This window comes from Rattus rattus, chromosome 3, assembly GCF_011064425.1.
Source record: "Rattus rattus isolate New Zealand chromosome 3, Rrattus_CSIRO_v1, whole genome shotgun sequence".
Lineage (NCBI taxonomy): Eukaryota > Metazoa > Chordata > Mammalia > Rodentia > Muridae > Rattus > Rattus rattus.
Genome location: NC_046156.1, coordinates 59265773 through 59284281, shown reverse-complemented (window position 1 = coordinate 59284281; position 18509 = coordinate 59265773). Strand labels below are relative to the sequence as shown.

The 18509-nt window shown below is 46.8% G+C and overlaps 1 protein-coding gene across 1 annotated transcript in view; it reads left to right on the top strand.

The window, feature by feature from the left end:
- The window catches only part of Notch2 (notch receptor 2), a 134406-nt gene that overhangs the window by 16761 nt on the left and 99136 nt on the right, over positions 1-18509 (top strand). Inside the window, exon 2 of the mRNA XM_032897648.1 lies at positions 18226-18307. Coding sequence (XP_032753539.1) covers positions 18226-18307 — 82 coding nt within the window. The remainder of the gene's footprint in view (positions 1-18225; positions 18308-18509) is intronic.

Sequence of the window (18509 nt, the reverse complement as noted above, 5' to 3'; positions counted from 1 at the left end):
CCCTTTCCACCTAAGCAGGATGGATTCAGGTGAACTGGCAGAAGGCGTCACTGACACAGCTAAGCTGCTGTACGGGGCCTGCACCTGCTCACCTACCTTCACACGCTTCCGTCCTTGCTTAGCATACAGTCTTCATGTGTCAAGCTTTCTGTCTTCCCATGTCGCCAGAGCAACTATTCCTTCAAGTTCCCTAAGCTTAAACTGGACGTGGTTGTGCCTACCAGCAGTTCCAGCACTCAGTAGGCTGAGGAAGGACAATCGCTGTTAGTTCAAGGCCAGCCTGGACTGTATAGTAACTGCCAAGTCAGCCTGGGCTACTGAGTGAGACCCTGACTCCAAACAAAGGCCAGTGAACTGACTCAGTGGATAAAGGTGATTGCGGCGAAGCCTGGAAGCCCGAGGTTATTTGATCTCTGGAACTCGTGTGGTTAAAAAAAAAAGGTATCAATTTCTGAAAGTTGCATGTATGCTGTTGCACATGTATCATGGGTACACACACACACACACACACACACACACACACACACACAGATACAAAATCAACCCCTGCCCCCAAAGTTCCCTGAGGCTTGTGTAGAGTACACGCAGGAGCCACTCCTTAGCGTGAAGGGAAGCGCTAAGCTGGCCGGGCTTCTTTTGTTAGTCATTGTAACAGTAAACAGAGTACATGCTATGCATGCACACGGGTGTGTCCACACTGCACTGTCACTTATACAAGTGCACTTCAGGTTTCTTCTCTTCATCAAAACGAGGAAATAGGTCATGCTTTGTGAATGGTCATTTTCTATCTACAGCCACAGGAAGTATGAGTTCAGGTTCTGTGGGGGTGCTAAGTGATGGAGTTCAGGGAGAAAAGGCTTGCTGGGTAAATGGTAGCTGCTCAGATGTGCAGGAGAGAGGGAACCCCGTGCACTCATACTGTGCTTCCGGTGTACGGGTCAGTCCTGAGGCAATTAATGGTGATATGAAGGCCCTTGCCTACAACCATGGTGTGAACTCTCTTAAAATGCGCTTGTGGTCACAGGCATGGGGGCTAGTTAAAAGTTTTGTATGTGAGCATTCACAAAACACCAAAGCACCATCATTTTGACCCCCGCAGCAGTTGGGCTGGATGCTTGTCTTGGCCTGTGGTCACTGGGGCGCCTCTGTGAAGGCTGCTGTCACCTAACTATACCAGGATGGCGCTGCGCTCTGCTCTCTAGGAAGGTGACGGCTGGGGCTCTGGTGCTGTAATCCCTAGAACTCTGAGATAGCAGCGTTGCTTCCGAGCAAAGGTGGCTTTCCAACGTTTGTGTAATCTTCTCATAGGAAACTGGGGAACTCTAGATGTCGTTGCACACAATCCTAATCCTCGGGAGTTCTGAGGCAGGAGGATTGGGAGGTCACGGCTACCTAGGCTAGTAGCAGGATGAGAGAGAGAGAGAGAGAATGTGTGTGTGTGTGTGTGTGTAGGGAGGAACAATAGACTGTGGAACTGTTTTTTTTTTTTTTTTTTTTCCAGAAAAGTTGTTTATCTCTGTGCCTTTTCTCAGTTGGCAGAGAATAGTTATCCGGAGTACTGCTTGGGCCTCCTGAAAGATAGATTTAGGGAAGTTGTAGCTCGCGTAATAACCATCTGTGGAGTGACATAGGTTGACACACCCAATTACTCAAGCCCGGAGTCTGAGAACTGGTGCTGTGCAATCATCTCACCCGCATCTGCTGGTCATTGTCAACAGCGCTCGATAATGGCCCGGCTATCTCTCCAGGCCCACGTGAAAAAACAGGGTAGCTCTATCAAAGGTTAGGTCAGCTCTGAAGAGAACAGCCTCTCCCACCCGCTTCTTCCCAAACTTCTTCTTAAACATTCTCTTTTGAGAGGTTTTGAAAAAAATTCATTCTGTTTCTTACTTTTCAAATATATGTGTATATATATGAAATATATATGAATATATAAAAACAAGAAACAAAATGAATGTGTGTATTAATATGTGTATATATGTATATGTATGCGTATAATACAGCATATGTATATATATATACATGTGCATATACACATGCTGCTCCTTCCTAAAGCAGAAAGATCAACGTATTGTAGACCATTTTCTCAAATTGAAATCCTTTGTCATCTGCAAGCTTTTGGTGACATCATGCTGCTTTATTTGTGTGGAGGTATTCACTCTTTCTAGTTTATGGTTTTGTCACAACTGCTCTTAAGTCACCTGTGGGCACTTTTCTAATGCAATGCATTTGGGTCACTGTGAGTAGGAGGGAGGGAATCAGTTCACAGGGATGATTTGCATGTGAGGACATAACCTGTGCTAGTTTGTCCACACTGACAGGAGCATTGGTACCTTTTATAGAGACTGTGCCATGTGTTTACAGGTACTGAGGCAGGCACCTGCGAGATCTCAGGCCAACTGGCTCTGTGAGTTCCAGGGTGAGTTAGGGACAACAGAGCCAGGTCCCTGTCTGTTCCTTGTTACGTTATTGGTGAAAGTGTGGAGTCTCCTTTTAGAAGATGTACTGTTGACTCTAGGAAAGTATGCAAGGATTCACTTCCGCTGTGGGAAGAGGACACACTGTTATCTTATCATGAAGGCCATCATACTGTCTCTGAACCGCGGTTCTGTTGGGATCTGATGGCACTGCAGGGCTTCTGACCAGGATGGGAGATATGGAGTTTTGTAGGAAATACCGAACTTCTCCACAGCCTTCAGTGAGAGGAGGTCCCATGTGGTGTGTGATCTCTGACTTAGCAATATGTCGCCAACCGTAGCTTTGCTGTTTTAAAGCTTATGAGCCTTGTTTTTGGACTACGTTTCTTTGTACAACACAGATGCTTAATGAGGTCTCATTGTTTTGACAAATGGTCAAGCACAGTGGGATCAGAGCAGTGCTGTTAGAGCTGGGACTAAGAGTGTCACAGAGGCAGTGGCTGTGGGCTTGTCTGCTGTTGGCGAGCTGCTGTAGACCGTGAGGAAGCACCCCACGTCTAGTCTCCAGAAGTCCAGGTAAGGATGCTGTGAGCCCAGGGTACGTGCTACATAAAAACAACTGGCCCGTGTTAGGTATTTTGTTGAAGAGGTTCCTCTTGTGCTGAATAATGGAGTAAGTATGGAGTAGGTGGCCCCAAGCCTCTTTGGAGCCCTCCGTTTCATTCATTCATTCACTCACTCATTCAACAACCATTTAAGCGCTCATCAGGTGGTGGGCACTGAATTGCTAGGGATTTTTGAAGAAAATGTTAAAAACGTCCATGTGTGCGGCTACAGTGAGCATAGGCCAATGTTGTCCCTGCTGGTTGGTATTTATACAGGTAAGCCTGCTCTTTTCTTTTGGGCTTTTGTTTGGAATCCCTGCACTTAATAACAATGGCCTTCCTAGTCATCAGCACAGCGTTATTGATTGTGCGCTCTCTGCTAGGCACAGTGTAGCTGGTGAGGCATTTAATCCTTAGGAAAACCTCAGTGTTTTAATCAGAGTTTAAAAGATGATAGACTTTGAAAAGGTTATAACTTGGGGCTGGAGAAATGGCTCAGCAGTTAAGAGCACTGGCTGCTCTTCCTGAGGACCTGGGTTCAGGTCCCAGTATCCATATGCCAGCCTACAACTGACTGTAACTCTAATTCTAGGGGATCCAACACTCTCTCTGGCCTTCTTGGATATTGCTTGCTTGTGGTACATAAGTGTGCATGCAGATAAAAAAAGCCCTAATATAATATAATATAATATAATATAATATAATATAATATGTGTGTGTGTGTGTGTGTGTGTGTGTGTGGTTTTTTTTCCTAAGAAAAGAAAAAGTGGGTAACTCACCGGAGATTACATGTCTAGTTACTGGCCGTGCTACTCTTGACTGCAGGGTCACGCGCTTTCCTCTCAGGTTCAGCCCAGTGTTTTTCCCCTGTGGGTTGTGTGCACCTATGTATTGCGTGTGGAGCCAGTTTAGGTATCAAACATTGTAGGAAAAGAATGGAATGAAGAGAAGGCACCACAATCGTGATAAGTGCTGTTTGGGGTGTGTGTGTGTGTATGTGGGTATAAAGTATATTTTTACCTTTTACCTAGATTATTGTAAAGTGTCAGCAAGCTGCAGCTTCCGTAGCTCTGAGGACCCACAGGCTGTGAGGACTGGTGTTAACAGATTGTGACATTTAGGCCTTACAGAAACTAACTTCTCAAGAGCACGGAGATAGTGGCCACACAACACCCAGTCACCTACTTCCTTCACCAAGCTGCTCCCTTAATTGTGCTGGGAATGCCTGGGAATCAAGTCTTATCTTCCGCGTGATGGGAAATAGTGCTGTGGAAGCTTTAGGGATGTTGACAGAGCCTGAAAAGGGAAGTTGACCCTCAACCCACTCTGAGTAGGTGACAATTTAGCCATGGAGTCCCACTGTTTACAGATAAAGACAGAGCATTTCTCCAGGGAATTCTGGCTTAGATGATGGAATGAACATGATAGCATAAGTGAACAGCGCAGGCTGTACATAATGTTTCTGTGTTACCTCATGTAATTGCTAATTATTTTGGCAGAGCTGTTTGGAGTGAGAAGGGCGGCCTACCAGCAAGCTCACGGTTCTGTGTGCCGTCCGTCTGCAGTTTCTTCTTTTGTTTCTGCTGAGTTCGGAGCGGTTTTCCTCCTCTCTTGGCTTACCTGGCGTGCACTCCCTCAGTTTTCTTTTGCTGACTATATACTGCTCGCTTCATTAGCCTGGTGGCAGTGGGTCCAGTAGAGAAGCCAGTGTGGTGAGCCCAGTTTGTCTCTGCATTTTCCTGGCCTGCTGTGTCCTCTGAGGGGTGTGTGTGCATATCCTACTGTGTGGTGTGGGGGTGAAAACTTTACAACAGTATACCCTGAGAAAAACATTCATTTGAGCCTGCCTACTCAGTGTGTGCACACTCTTAGTAAAGCTTAGTCATGCGTTTTTAGACTGTTCTGATGTTTCCTGCAGCACCCCAGTGGAGGGTCTCACACCTCCCCCATACACTTCCAGGATACACATACTTCATTTTGCAGACCACTGATCCAGAAGGTAAATTGAAGAGTTTAATGCCAAAGCTCTTGGTTCTTTCGTTAAATAGATTATCTTTTGCTCCCAGTGTTTCTAATGCCCCTCTGCAAAGTAGCTTTTGTGAGTCGCCGCGTGATTTAAAAGAGTGCATTTTGGGGGTGGGAAAGATGAGGATAGAACCCGTACGTGAGTTAGGTTGAATTTGTTGTTGCAAGAATACTGTTTTTCATTTTGGAAAAGGAGAACTAAGAGCTCTCCCTGTAACAGTCTGGGTTGGTGTTTGGTGTGATTAAGTCTTCCCTTCACATCGTGGTGACTAGCCTGGCCCATGATCCAGAGTTAGAGCTTGGTAAATGTTTACAGAAAAAGAACCAGCCTACTTGAGAGTAAGCTAGAAGTGACAGAGTAATCAAATGAGTGATCCATCATCTGAGGGCCCGACTGAAGGCTACTAGCGTCCTGCACTGGCTGTGGGTTTTCTGTCGGCTTTCTGCAGGACCAGAGTGGAGCAGGGCGTAAGAAAAATAGACGTTTGAGGAAAAGTTGCATTTCAGAGTTTGGAAGCCCAGCACTTGGGGATCAGTGAGGCCATGGGACACCAAGCAGATGCAACAAAAGATTATTTTGGGTATTGGAGGAATTTTCATTTTTGTGATAGAACAGGTCGCCATTTGAGATCTAAAAAGCAGAATGGAACTGGCTGGCTGTAAGGTAGAAGCAGACAGACTCTCGGACATGGGTGCTGTGTAAGTAGACATTTTGGACAGTTCTTCAGCTGGTAGACTGTTCAGTGTCAGGGCTGTTTATGTTATTAATGTCACTGGAAAAACGGGTTAGACTGAGTGTGCTGCAGAGGCCGAGGGAGCAGTGTCCTAGCCTAGGACACACATTGAGTGAGGTCTTCCCAGTGCTGTGGTTTTCCTCCAGCTGAGTAAAGACAGCTGGTTTTCACACACGGGCCTTGGCTGCACAGTAAGGCGCCGTTTGCGTTTCTCCTTGATTCCCCCACCCCTACCCCTCCCCTTTTGTGGTTTGATACTTTTCAAACTCTTTGTTTTTATTTTCCTCAGAGTTCTGTCATTGGATTTCTTGAATTTGGTAGAATATTTATAGGGTACACACACACACACATACACACACACACACACACACACACACACACACACGTACTATACTTCAAAACTTCATTTTAATTCATCTACCAATCCAAAGTCCTGGGTTGCCACTGGGTGTCAGATACCCTTAAAGATGTCATAAAGATGGCAGGAGAGACAGTTCCCTGGCTAGTGGCACGCACTGCTCTCAGAGAGGACCAGAGCTTCAGGTCTAAGCAGCTGCATTTGGCTCTCACAACCGCCTGTAACTCCAGTGCCAGGGGATCTGATGCAGTCTCTAACCTCTGGTACTTCTATTTGGAGGGTAATACTCACATGTACAAACCTGCACTCAAAAACATATACAAAGAAGTAAATTATTTCAAAAGTGCCATTAAGAAAGCAGAAAAGTAATGTTTTTTTTAAACATCTTTTAATTCTTTTCATTAAAGAAACTATCTATGTACTGATATTTTACCTGCGTGCCCAATGCAGCATGTATGTTCAGTGCAGTTTCCACAGAGGCAAAACGGTGGCATCAGATCTCCTAGGACTGGAGTTGTAGGCAGTTGTGAGCTGCCGTGTGAGTGCTGGGAACTGAACCTGTATCCTCTGGAAGAGCAACCTGTGCTTTGAACTGCTGAGCCCCTTTAAATTATTTAGTAAGGTTTTAAAAATTATTATTTTGTATGTGTACACGTGCTTTGCTTGCATATATGTCTGTGTACCACATACATGCTCTGCCTGAAGATGCCCAGTGGAGGCCCAGAAAGTGCGTCACATTGGAGTAAGCTGCCGCACACATGCTGGGAGCCTACCTTGGGTCTTCTGGAGCTCAGCCAGTGCTGTGACATCTGCCCAGCCCCTGTTTTGTATAGTTTTAAAGTAGTGCAGACATGAGACAAGGTGACACTTTCGGGACAACATATGAAAATGTAATGAAGTTTATTCTTTGTCTTTGGAAGGCAAGGGTCTGGGGTCTGGGCCTTGTGGGAAGAAAGAGCTAAGGCTCCTTGGGATGGGCAGCATTAGGGGCATGTGTTAGAACGGTCGTTTCCTGCCTTGGGAAGTTAGACTCCTCTTGCTGTCGCTGTCGACTCTTTTAGTTGGACAGAGGCTGAGCAGATGAAGACAATCCCCGGTCTCCTCTGGCTTTCTGGTTTACCACATCAGTTACACTCTGAGGAGCAGGCCACGCTTCTTCCCTGTTGAGTGGTTCAGTCTTCATTAGCTTCGTTTGCGGCTGTGTTTTATTTCGCAGGTTTTTGTATCTAACCGTGTGAACCACAGGTTCTTTGGCCCAGTGAGGGCGACTGCTCACTGTCTCTCGTCTGTGAGAGTTAATTCCTGTCACAGTGAGGTATGGTCCGTTGTTCCTGAGTTCCAGCTCCAACTCCTGAATGTTCCCGTTCTTCCTTGATGCTGTGTTTTTGTGGAGAAGAAATGCTGTCTAGCTTCAGTCTTCTTCTTGTTTTACAAAGGAAGAACTTAACAACGTCAGCATCTCCCCTGCCGCTTTTAACTCCATAAAGTACCTCGTGTGTTTTGTTCCCAGAGTTGGTGTGCTCTCCAGAGTGGGGTTGCCGTGAGGCCGCCATGGTGATGCATGTGTGTCTTTTAGAGCACATCGTCCAGTGCAGGTCGGGAGCGCAGCACTGCAGCCCCTCCTGTTGCAGGAGCGCAGTCCCGATTTCACAGCCCCTGGGCTCTGGCAGAAGTGTTTTCATATGCACAGCTATATGTCCATGGCTGTCTACTTGGTGAGACTGTTGTAGTCGCAGGTGGTATTTCACAGGCTTGTGGCTGTTGTTTTGTACCTAATACAGGATTGGTAGATTAAAAAACAAACAAACAAAAAAAACCCCACAAAACAAACCTAAAAAACTGCCTTCTAGCCTTGGCTTGGATTCTCCATCTGTATGGCTGTAGGCAAGTGTCTTATTTTTAAAATTCTCTCCTCTTTGCAAAGTAGTGCTATAGCAGTTTGTACGCCTTGCCGGGCTGTGGGGATCAAGGAGTATCGTTTGTGTGGAGACACCTAGCTGCCTAAGTCAGTGCTTTATTGTAGCGGTGGACAGTTGGTCCCGTCTGGCCACACGGGGAGAGTTGTTACTAGCTCTCTGGTTTACTTCTTGGTCACCAACTATTTATAGACCTGGGTGGAGGTGTGAATCAAGCCAGAGTCCCTGTCCATGAGGAGCTCAGTTGTCCGTCTTAAACGACATCCTGTCCAGTGCTGCTGCCTGCGGTCTGTGTTGCTCTGTGGTGCTCCGTCAGCGCCAGCGTCCTCTGTGGTTGGAGTGGTGCCTTTGACCTGTTAACTGTATGGCTCGGGATGTGGCTAGCTAGTTTCTGATTCGTGTCCTCAGAGTTCCTCCGTGAGGATACCAGTAACAGGTCTGGGATTGTTTTCTGTTCAGATACATGAGGTGGGCTGAAACTCACTGTGCTCAAAAATCATAATCTTGCCTGATGATACATTTAGCAGATTGAAAGCCAGATCCCATTGCGGGGCAGGCAGGGGCTGGGTACTTGTTCTTTTTAAACTATAAATCCTAGAGTATTTGAGCCTTTCCGTGGAGACATATTTGGGCGGATAGCCAGAGTGATTACAGTACTCTGGCTTTAATATTGTCGGTGAGGTAATCGTGTGTCGGGGGAAGGGGTGCTTGTTTCCTCTCTGGCACTACACCAAATCCCACCACTGACTCCTTTGTCCCTTTCCTTAAACCTAGGCTTGCTTTGCACCAGTACCGGTTTTTCCAAAGGATTTGACCCTGGTAATGAGATGGGGTGATGGGAAGGCAGGTCCCAGCCCTGGGCATGGACTGGTGGAACTGGTAAACTCCCTCAAATCCCTCCTGTTCAACAGGCCTCCCACTACCACGTCCCCAGTGGGGTGAATTGTTCTCAAGGAGAGAATTTTAAGAGTGATAAACAAGAGGGGTTAAAGTGTCCCCTCCACCAGGTCTCTGTGTCCTTATAAAAGGCTATAATAAACTGTCATTTTGCAGGTTTTCCTTGTGCTTTGTGGGCAATTAAGGCCTTGTTTATCATTCTCTTGGTGGGAGATAGAAAATTACTGGTCTCACCATTCCTTGGGCAGTTCAGCTTGGCAACCATTTCCCAAGCATTGACTGTGTGTGTGCCTGTCCTCACAGCTGACTGGCTGACACGGGAGGAGCAGAAACGGCTTGTGTGTGTCCCCTTAGTTCTAGACTCACAAGCTTCTGGATCCCTCTCTGCCTCTGAACAGAAGTAAGGACAAGGAAGACGGATGGGAGTAGGGTATACATTCACTCTTCCGGATCCTTCCGGGAAGTTAGGACTTGTTTATGAGGAATAGGGGATGGAGGGCAGCACCTGCACAGAAATTGCCCTCAGATCTCAACTTAGTAATTTAGGGTTTGCACTGTCGCTGGTGGCCTCCTGAGACCGCCAGACTGAAGGTCGCACAGAGCCACTTCTTGACCTCTGTAGACCCGATGAGAACTTTATCAAGGGCATCATAACCCTTTGCGTCTCTGAGCTGACTTTTTTTGGAGGTTTGGAGTTTGGCAAAGGAGCTCTTGGCCATGGTTGTCAATGGCCGCCATCACATCTTCTGCTTCTCTGTTGCCCCGCTGCCATAGGAGTTAAATTTCTGTGTGGGGAAACACATGAGGAAAACTGAGAAGTAAGACTGGCTCGGGACTGAAGGGCAGGGCTGTGCCCCCTGCATTGTCCTCATGCATATGTCCTCTTCATGCGTACGAGCTGCACAGTGGGTCTTTTCCTGCATTGTCCTCATGCATACGTCCTCTTCATGCGTACGAGCTGCACAGTGGGTCTTTTCCTGCATTGTCCTCATGCATACGACCTCTTCATGCGTACGTGCTGCACAGTGGGTCTTTTCCTGCTGCCTCTCTCTGGTCCCTGGTGTGATGTGCATCCCCCATCTCCACGTTTGCTTTTCTCCCTGCAAGTCTCTGTGATTTGGAGCGTCAAATATAGGTCAGGGATTTAGGACCCTTTGAGGTCCTTGGATTTAGACAATTCTCAGTGACATGTGCAGGAATGCTGGACTTGAATGCCATGTACGGGTGAGTGGGTTCATTTGGTGCTGTAGGTATGGAGCGTTTGTGACCCAGATGACCGTGTAGCTGCCACCCTCTGCACACTTGACACTTCAGAACAGTGTTGATGACCGCATAGCCCCACCCTCTGCACACTTGACACTTCAGAACAGTGTTGATGACCGCATAGCCCCACCCTCTGCACACTTGACACTTCAGAACAGTGTTGATGACCGCATAGCCCCACCCTCTGCACACTTGCACACTTCAGAACAGTGTTGATGACCGACTGAGTAGCCCCACCCTCTGCACACTTGACACTTCAGGACAGTGTTGATGACCGAGTAGCCCCACCCTCTGCACACTTGCACACTTGCACACTTCAGAACAGTGTTGATGACCGACTGAGTAGCCCCACCCTCTGCACACTTGACACTTCAGGACAGTGTTGATGACCGAGTAGCCCCACCCTCTGCACACTTGCACACTTGCACACTTCAGAACAGTGTTGATGACCAAGTAGCCCCACCCTCTGCACACTTGCACACTTCAGAACAGTGTTGATGACCAAGTAGCCCCACCCTCTACACTTGCACACTTCCAGAACAGTGTTGATGACCAAGTAGCCCCACCCTCTGCACACTTGACACTTCAGAACAGTGTTGATGACCAAGTAGCCCCACCCTCTGCACACTTGCACACTTGCACACTTCAGAACAGTGTTGATGACCGCATAGCCCCACCCTTTGCACACTTGCACACTTGCACACTTTCACACTTCAGGACACTGTTGGGCTCCACTGTCACCATTTGCACAGCAGCCGCGGTGTCCCAGTGACTCCTGCCCAGCCCTGGGTCTTGTGAATCGCTCCTGTTCCCACCACAGAAGGGTGTTTTTGAAAAAGACCATGCGATGGACGCTGGCGAGGAAATCTGAGACTGGTCTCTGGATTTTCCCTGCTTGGTTTTGGGAAGTTGCCATGATATTTTGCGATAGGGTTTAACAATCACAGGTTTTTTTTTTTTCCTTTTTAATATAATTTGCGTCTTAGAGTTTTTGAAATCTACCTCTGGATGAACAAACACTAGGCATTGTCTTCTCCATTTAAAAGCACTAAGAAATTTAAGCTAAAAGGACATTTTGCTTCTTTTGGGGGAAGGTAGCAAGAAAATTATATATATTTATATTTTTTTCCAGTAAGGGTACTTAACAGCTTCTATTTAAAATTATAGGGTTTAAAAATTTTAAGTTGTACTTAGAATACTTTTTTTTTTTTTTAAGTTTTAATAGGGAGGGCTTGCTAAAAGTACAGGAAATCGGTGGCAAGCAAAGTTGTCTTGGTAAGAGGACAGATATGCATAGTACACGGGTCAGCTAGAAGGCCGGCCCCTTGAGCCTGTGGATGGTGCTTTCCCCCGAGTCCTTAGCACACTGAGCTGTGTGGACTTGCGAGCCCGGTGTCTGTCTTGGTGTGTGCCATTTTCTTCCCCAGAAGGATGCCCATGCTGAGGAAATACACTGGGGTGTCTTGGAACCATACTGGCGCCTATGGACCAATGGATGTGCCAGGAGCAAAAGCGCCCACTGCACGAGGAGAACCAGCACTTTGAGGTGTTTGCTTTTGCGTTTGTTGGTTGTAGACGATTTGCTTCTGTGCAGCCTCTTCAGTCAGCCTCCCCTCCTGATCCACATGGCTAAAGCTGCACAGGGGTTGGGTCAGAGGGAATATCGTCAACGCATACACATCCTACTTTATTTTAAAGACTTATTTTAGAGACACGTGCGTGCGCCCTGTGCACATGAGTGCAGATGTCACGGAAGCCAGGAGAGGGTGACAGGAGAGGGTGACATGTGGTCTAGGAGGGGCTTGCCCTCCCTCCAGTTCTGGCTCATGAATATTTTAAGACAGAAACTTTGAAAAGTGTTTTAGTTTTGCTGAGATTAGAAATGTATGATTCTACTTTCTCAAACTTTTATTCTTGTTAAAGGCTAGGATGTTTCTACTGTCATCTTCCATTTCCTTTACTTGTTATCCTGACAAAAGTAAAATCTGTGTTAGTCTCATTTGGGTGTTTCCAGACTTAGTAAAACGGAAACCTTTGAACATTTTAAACATGGAAGCTGCTGGCTGAGTCTATTAGTGGGTTTTTGTCATAGCTATTTAGTTTGTTGAATGTCAGAGAGCATGCACCTTCCACGGGTCACACACATGGAGATGAGCCATCTCTGCTAGTCAACACCACTGCCTTTCAGGAACTTTCGCAGATGCGAGGGTGAGCATATGATGCCCCTGCCCGGGCTCTAGTGGGAGCAGCATCAAAGCAAACGGGGATGAAGCCGCCTTGTTAGGAGGGCTAAGTTCCCAAATCAGAATGCAGGTAGGAATTAGCAAGCTGGGGAGAGCAGCATTGTACAGTGCTGTCTGGAGGGATGGAGGGTCGGCACGAAGGGGTGCCATTAATAGACTGGCCACGTTCTGGTTCTTCCCTGGGTTTTCAAACCATGTGTTGAATATAGTGTAATCTCTAAGATGCAAGGGCTAGAACTTGTCTAGTTGAACTCATTTTCTTCAGCTCACAATTGAGGATTAATTTTTCTTTCTATAATCCTGATGAGAGAAAAGCAAAGGAAGAAGGAAAAAAAAAAGTTGTAGAGTTACACAGCTTATTGATGAATTTTGATACCCCCTATTAAGTATTATGTTAAGACAAAATTTCAGTTTTTAGAATCAAGAATTAATATTTCATAGAAATGAATTTCTTTGTAAAATGAAAATTCTAGGTGTCGGGCATGGTGACTCAACTCTAATTCCAGCACATGAGAGTCAGGCAAGAGTTCAAGGGCAGACTGATCACATAGTCAGTTTCAGGCCAGTATGGCCTAGAGTGAAACAACTGTCGCTTCTAATTTCCCAAACCAAAACAGGTTTCCATTTGGGGAAAGCAGCAAGACTGTGAACCCTCTAGCTGTCCTGTCTGGGTCAGGAATCAGCATATTTTAGGTCGGAAATATTTTCTACTGGGTGATCTCTGTGAAGAAGGCAGAGAGATGCTTGACACATTATTGGGAGCATAAAAAATCAATGTCTCCCTCGTTACTTTTCTCCTTCCCTTTTAACAAAGACTGATTTCAGGAGGGAGACAACTACTCCCACTTTGCTTCTGTTTGAATGTGACACTTGGGACTCAGAGCTTCCTCACTTCTGTTTGTTTGTATTTCTTTTTTCATGGCTGACACCCCCCACCCCCACCCTCTGACGCCTCAAACAATGGAATAAAAAACAAAGTGGAAGCTTTTTTGTTTGAAATTGAAGGGTGCTGTGAGAATCATTGCAAATCCCTGCTGCCCCGTCCACCCTCAGCTCTCCTATTTTGGGTAGTAATGCAGGCAGTCGTTTTAGAAAACATGGCTGTGCTCACTGGACGGCACTCCTTCCAGGGGCCCTGTGCCAGAAGCAACAGAGGGACACAGCCAAGTCCCAGCCTGCAACCCAGACTTCAGCTCTCAAATTCTGCTACTTGAAATTTGCATAAACGTGGAAGGGAGAAAAGAAGCACCCTGTGTCACTCTTCCACTTTAGGCTCTGTGGCCATTCAGGGCATTAAACGTCGTCCGAGGGAGCAGTGGACGCACACGCTGCGGGCAGAAGGAGCAGGGTATGAAAAGAGTCATGTGAGTCAGACAACAGACAGAGGCTTATTTGAGGAGGCTACAAAGCAACAAGTAATGCCAATTTAAAACATTGCTTGTCAGAGCAAGGAGTGAAACACACTGAAGGCTGCTCAGATTACACGTCTGGGGTACCAGACTTAATTACTCATGTTCGAGATTCTTAAAACAAAGGGAGGCTTTTAAGCCCATGATACATAGCTGGCACGGCCCAAAAAGCTCTGGAAAGCCTAGAAAATTGTGATGAGGACTCCATCAAGCCTGGATACCTTCAGTCTGTCTTTACGAAGATAAATTCCTGGTGCACTGGACCTGGTAAAGATCCATGACACTTATCTTGTTGTCTGCAGTGTCTGTATGCAGTGGAGGCTAATAAACTTGAATAAACATGAAGCCTGTCTGGCCTGAATGGCTGCAAGGGTCTGTGCTGTGTCCCTAGTTCTTTGTAGAGAGGTTTTGACAGTATCAAGAGGGTATACTGAAGGCATCTAATAAAAGCGATTTTTACTGTGTTCGTATTTTTCTGGAGTCATTTGGCTAGGTCACTTTCCCTCTGTTCCATCGGTCCCTTCCCTGGAGGCTTCGAGGATGGTGTGTCCAGAGACCGTTTCATTCATGCTTGGTTGATTTCTACGCAGTGCTGGTTGAGGGCCCTGCTCATGGATGGAGTGGCCCTTTGGCTCATGGGTAGTGCTGTTGTACACTTAGTGAGTCATTTCTTTTTATTGCCCTTTTAAGAGGAGGGCAGTAAGCTCCGCGTGGCTTGTGTGGTTTATTAGAGTGCTGGTGATGGTGACTGGGAGGAATTAATCCCATTTATTGATATCACACTCTGTATTAAATTGTGTCATTTTCCTTTGAAGTTGACATGCTTAAACAGGGCAGTCCATTCCCCCACCCCCATTTGAAGGAGCAGCTGTGACCTGACCAAGCCTTTGGTGCCTTCGCCCATCCTGGCCTCCATGGCTTTTCTCCTGTTGTGACTGTAGTTTAATTCCCATCTCAACCCCCAAATGGGCCTTTCTTACTTACCTCTAGCCGAAGACTGTGAATTGTTTGTACCTCCTTACTGGGTTTTGTTTTTCTAGACTATAACACTGTCTAAAGTGGCTTTATTTACATTTTGTTTTTGTTTGTCGTTGTTGTTTTCCCCTAAGAGAAGCAGAGCGTGTGAGACAGAATCTCTTTCTCTGTTGACTGCAGTCTCTGCATCTGCATCTGCATCCCGTTTAGATGTGCTGCCTTCTGAGTGGTTTCGGCTGGGTGTGGTGGCCGAGCACTCAGAAGGTAGATGGATCTCGGTGAATTTGAGGCCAGCCTGCTCCACAGTGAGTTCCAGGGCAGGCAGAGCTACAGTGAGACCCGGCTCAAAACTCACTGCCCAGTGGCTGGGCGACGAGACACAAGCCCACCTCCTCATATCTGCTTTTGCTGTTTTTGTGGGGTGCATGTCCAGAATTCCAGACCGCAGTTTGGAAAGATTGATCTGGCTCTGCTACTGTGTGCAGTTTGACAAGAAAAGCTGGGCTGCTGACGCAGGCTCCGTCCACTCCTGATTTGATTGAGTGCGTCACTTCCTGACACATGGGAGCTGTCTTCACATCTGTATTTATGTTGCTAAACTGCAGTGTTTGCCCGGAAAAACGAGGCCATTGAATCTTGAGGTCTTAGTCTCTCCCAATCTCTCCTGTATTGGTCTGGTTTACCAAATTGTCATTTCTGATATGATACATAATTACAGTATTCACTTAGAAATAGCCTGAGAATGAAGTCACGAGTCTCAAGTTTTCTGTCTTTCGTTTATGCAGACTCTACCACCTAGATTATCTAAATTCTTTGGTGGTTGGACTGGACAGTCAAGGAGACTTATTAAGATGGCCACTCAAGTCCCAGGGCATTTGTTTCGTCCTCCTGTGGGGCCCCTCAGACATCAGCCCTCCTCAGCATCCCCTGGGAACTGTTGGGGCTGGAGAGCCAGTCCAGGCACTGATTTAACAGTGCCTCTGATGCATACCGAAGTTTGAAGACTGTGGCTGGGGACGTGTTAAAGGTTCAAGGTAGCTGAACCTCACAAACCAGCCAGGAAGCATTAATTATTAGCCTGGGAAGCCCGCCTGGGAAGCCCGCCTCTTTTTTTGGTCAGGGACTTGGATTGGTTCTCTAAAGCAAGGCTGTAAAGGTATTTGCTAGGTTGAGTGCCACATATTGACTCTAGATTGTTTGCATTCTATGAACCTGTCACTGTAATGATTTGCCAGGACACTTAATAGGATCAGGCTGTGATTTTTTTTTTTTCCTGCCCACAGATGAGTCATGGGTGGCTGGGTCCTTATGGTCTCTGGGATAAATTTCTCCTTGGTACTGCATATTTTTATATATGTTATTCCGTGTGTGGTGTGATGTCTGTGCATGGTATGTGCATTGAGTGTGAATGTGAGTGACCCTGTGTACACACGTCACGGGCAGAAGGGAACTGCCTTCCTCCGCTTCTTTTTCCCTCACTGTCTTGAGACACAGGGTCTTAATCTGAGCTGAAACCCTTTTGGGGATTAACCTGGCTATGCAGTAAGCTCTTGGGATCTGCCTCCATCCTCCTCTTCAAGTTGAGATCACAGGCGTGCACAGCCACGCCTGCTCTTTGCGTGGGTGTTGGGGATTAATCTCAGCTCCTCATGCTTGCATAGCAAGCACTGTCTGCAACCCAGCCTCTGCAGCCTCCTTTATGGAGATTCTGGGGGTATTTAACCTAGATTAGTTCACCAGTAGGGAGTGGAGCACTGTGACGTTGTGTCTTGCCTGAGGCTATATAGCCAGGTGCAGGAGGCAGGACTTGGGACTCATGATGGTTTCACTTGGTGCAGTTCTTGTAGGGGCTGAGCTGGAACTTGCTCTGTGCCTGTAGAGTAGTCCTTTCCTGAGCTGTTTGCTTTTTTTTTTTTTTTTAATAATAAGGAGAGGAAAAGGCAACCAGAGGAGAGCTAATAAAAGTGTCTAACGAGGATGAAAACATCAGTTTGAGCGCTGCAGCATGGAGGAAATAACCTGACAGTAACTGTTTTAATTATGGTAGTTGTTTTGGAGCTTATCAGTGTGGGAAGAGGGAGCGCTTACGCCTTACAGGGAAGTGGGCCCTGGATGAGAAGATGTCCTTCCAGAGTCTGCCTGTGTCACGCACAGCCCAGAGAGTGTTTCTGTGATGCCAACAGCTGTCACAGGGATAGGCTTAGCAGTGCTGCCACCAGATAGGATCTGATACCTCATGAAGAAGCCACTTAACCTCTCTGGCCCTCACTTTCCAGCACGTGGTCATAATAATATCCGCCCGCCATGCTAGTGGGAAGTCGCCTGCCTCTGTACTTAAAACACAGTCTCTGGGCCTGGTCACCCCAAGTCAGTTCTGTGTCAGTCTCTGGCTCACTGCTGTGATGATGTCACAGGCTGCTTGCCCACGCTGCTTCCTCAGCTGTGGAATAGGGTGTGATGTAAGGAACCGTTTCTTAGGGTTGCTGTCCAGGCTGAATTATCAGTTCCTGTATGTACGGGGCTGACAGGTAAACACTTCTCAGAGGGTTTTGAATAGGTTCTCTCTTGCCTTTCTGGTAGTCCTGAGGAGACTTGGTGTATCTTTGTGATGAAAATCCCATTCTAAAAGCTAAACCTTCAGATGCTGGAAGCAGCTGAGCTGGGTGGACAGCTTCCTCTCCTGGGTGTGGTCATCCCCCACCCACATCCAGTCGTCTGCTTTGGAGACCTTTTGTGGGAAAGTCTTTTCCTTGTTTCTCAAGGGGCTTCTGTCCCTCCATGAATATGAAGTTAGTTTCTACTTTGCTTACCTGAGTTCCTTCTCCTACCATTTCTAGTGTCCACCTTCTCTTTACGTTTTTGTGAGTCCTTGAAATGAGAGGCCATTGTAGTCCTTTCTCCATGAATTTGGTTTCTCCTTTTTTCTGGGACCTCTTGGTGGATGTCGATGCTTTTGATTGCTTATTCAACTGGCCTATTTTATTAAAACCTCACCTGAAGCCGAGCAGCTCCTCCTTATGGTCAACCGCTGTCCTCTCAGATCCTAAGTAGTCAGCAATGGACTCCTATGTGGTTTTCTCAAGTGTCTAAGTCCTAAAGGATCATGGCCTGTTTCGGTTGGTACAGCTTTAATGATCTCCTGTCCCTGGGACGTGTGTCTGTCAGACATACTGAGACACAGAAAACTAAGGACATACACGACCACGTGAGAGGAGGCTGTGAGGTGAACTGTGCTCCTGTGTCTCGGGAGTCAAACACTGACATGTCAGTGCACGTGCAGAGGTGATGTGATGGGGGAAATGGTTTCTCTTTAGACAACACTTTTTGGTCTAAGGGTTGTGATTGGTGCCTGATTTCTGATTCCAGTTTCTCTTTTATTTCAGCTTTGCAGTGTCGAGGTGGTCAAGAGCCCTGTGTAAATGAGGGGACCTGTGTTACCTACCACAACGGCACAGGCTACTGCCGGTAAGTCCTTCCGCATCAACTCTCTGACAGCAGGTCCTGGGCGAGCTGTGCTTGGGCTGTCTTTCTTTTCAGTGTCTCTGTGGAATGGCCCGTAGATCTGGTGTTGTTTTTGTGGTATTGAGGAAGGAAGGGCTGACTCGTTGTTAGATAAATGGTTGGGGAGAATGTGTTACTATCCTTCCATTATCTTTATTGTAATGAA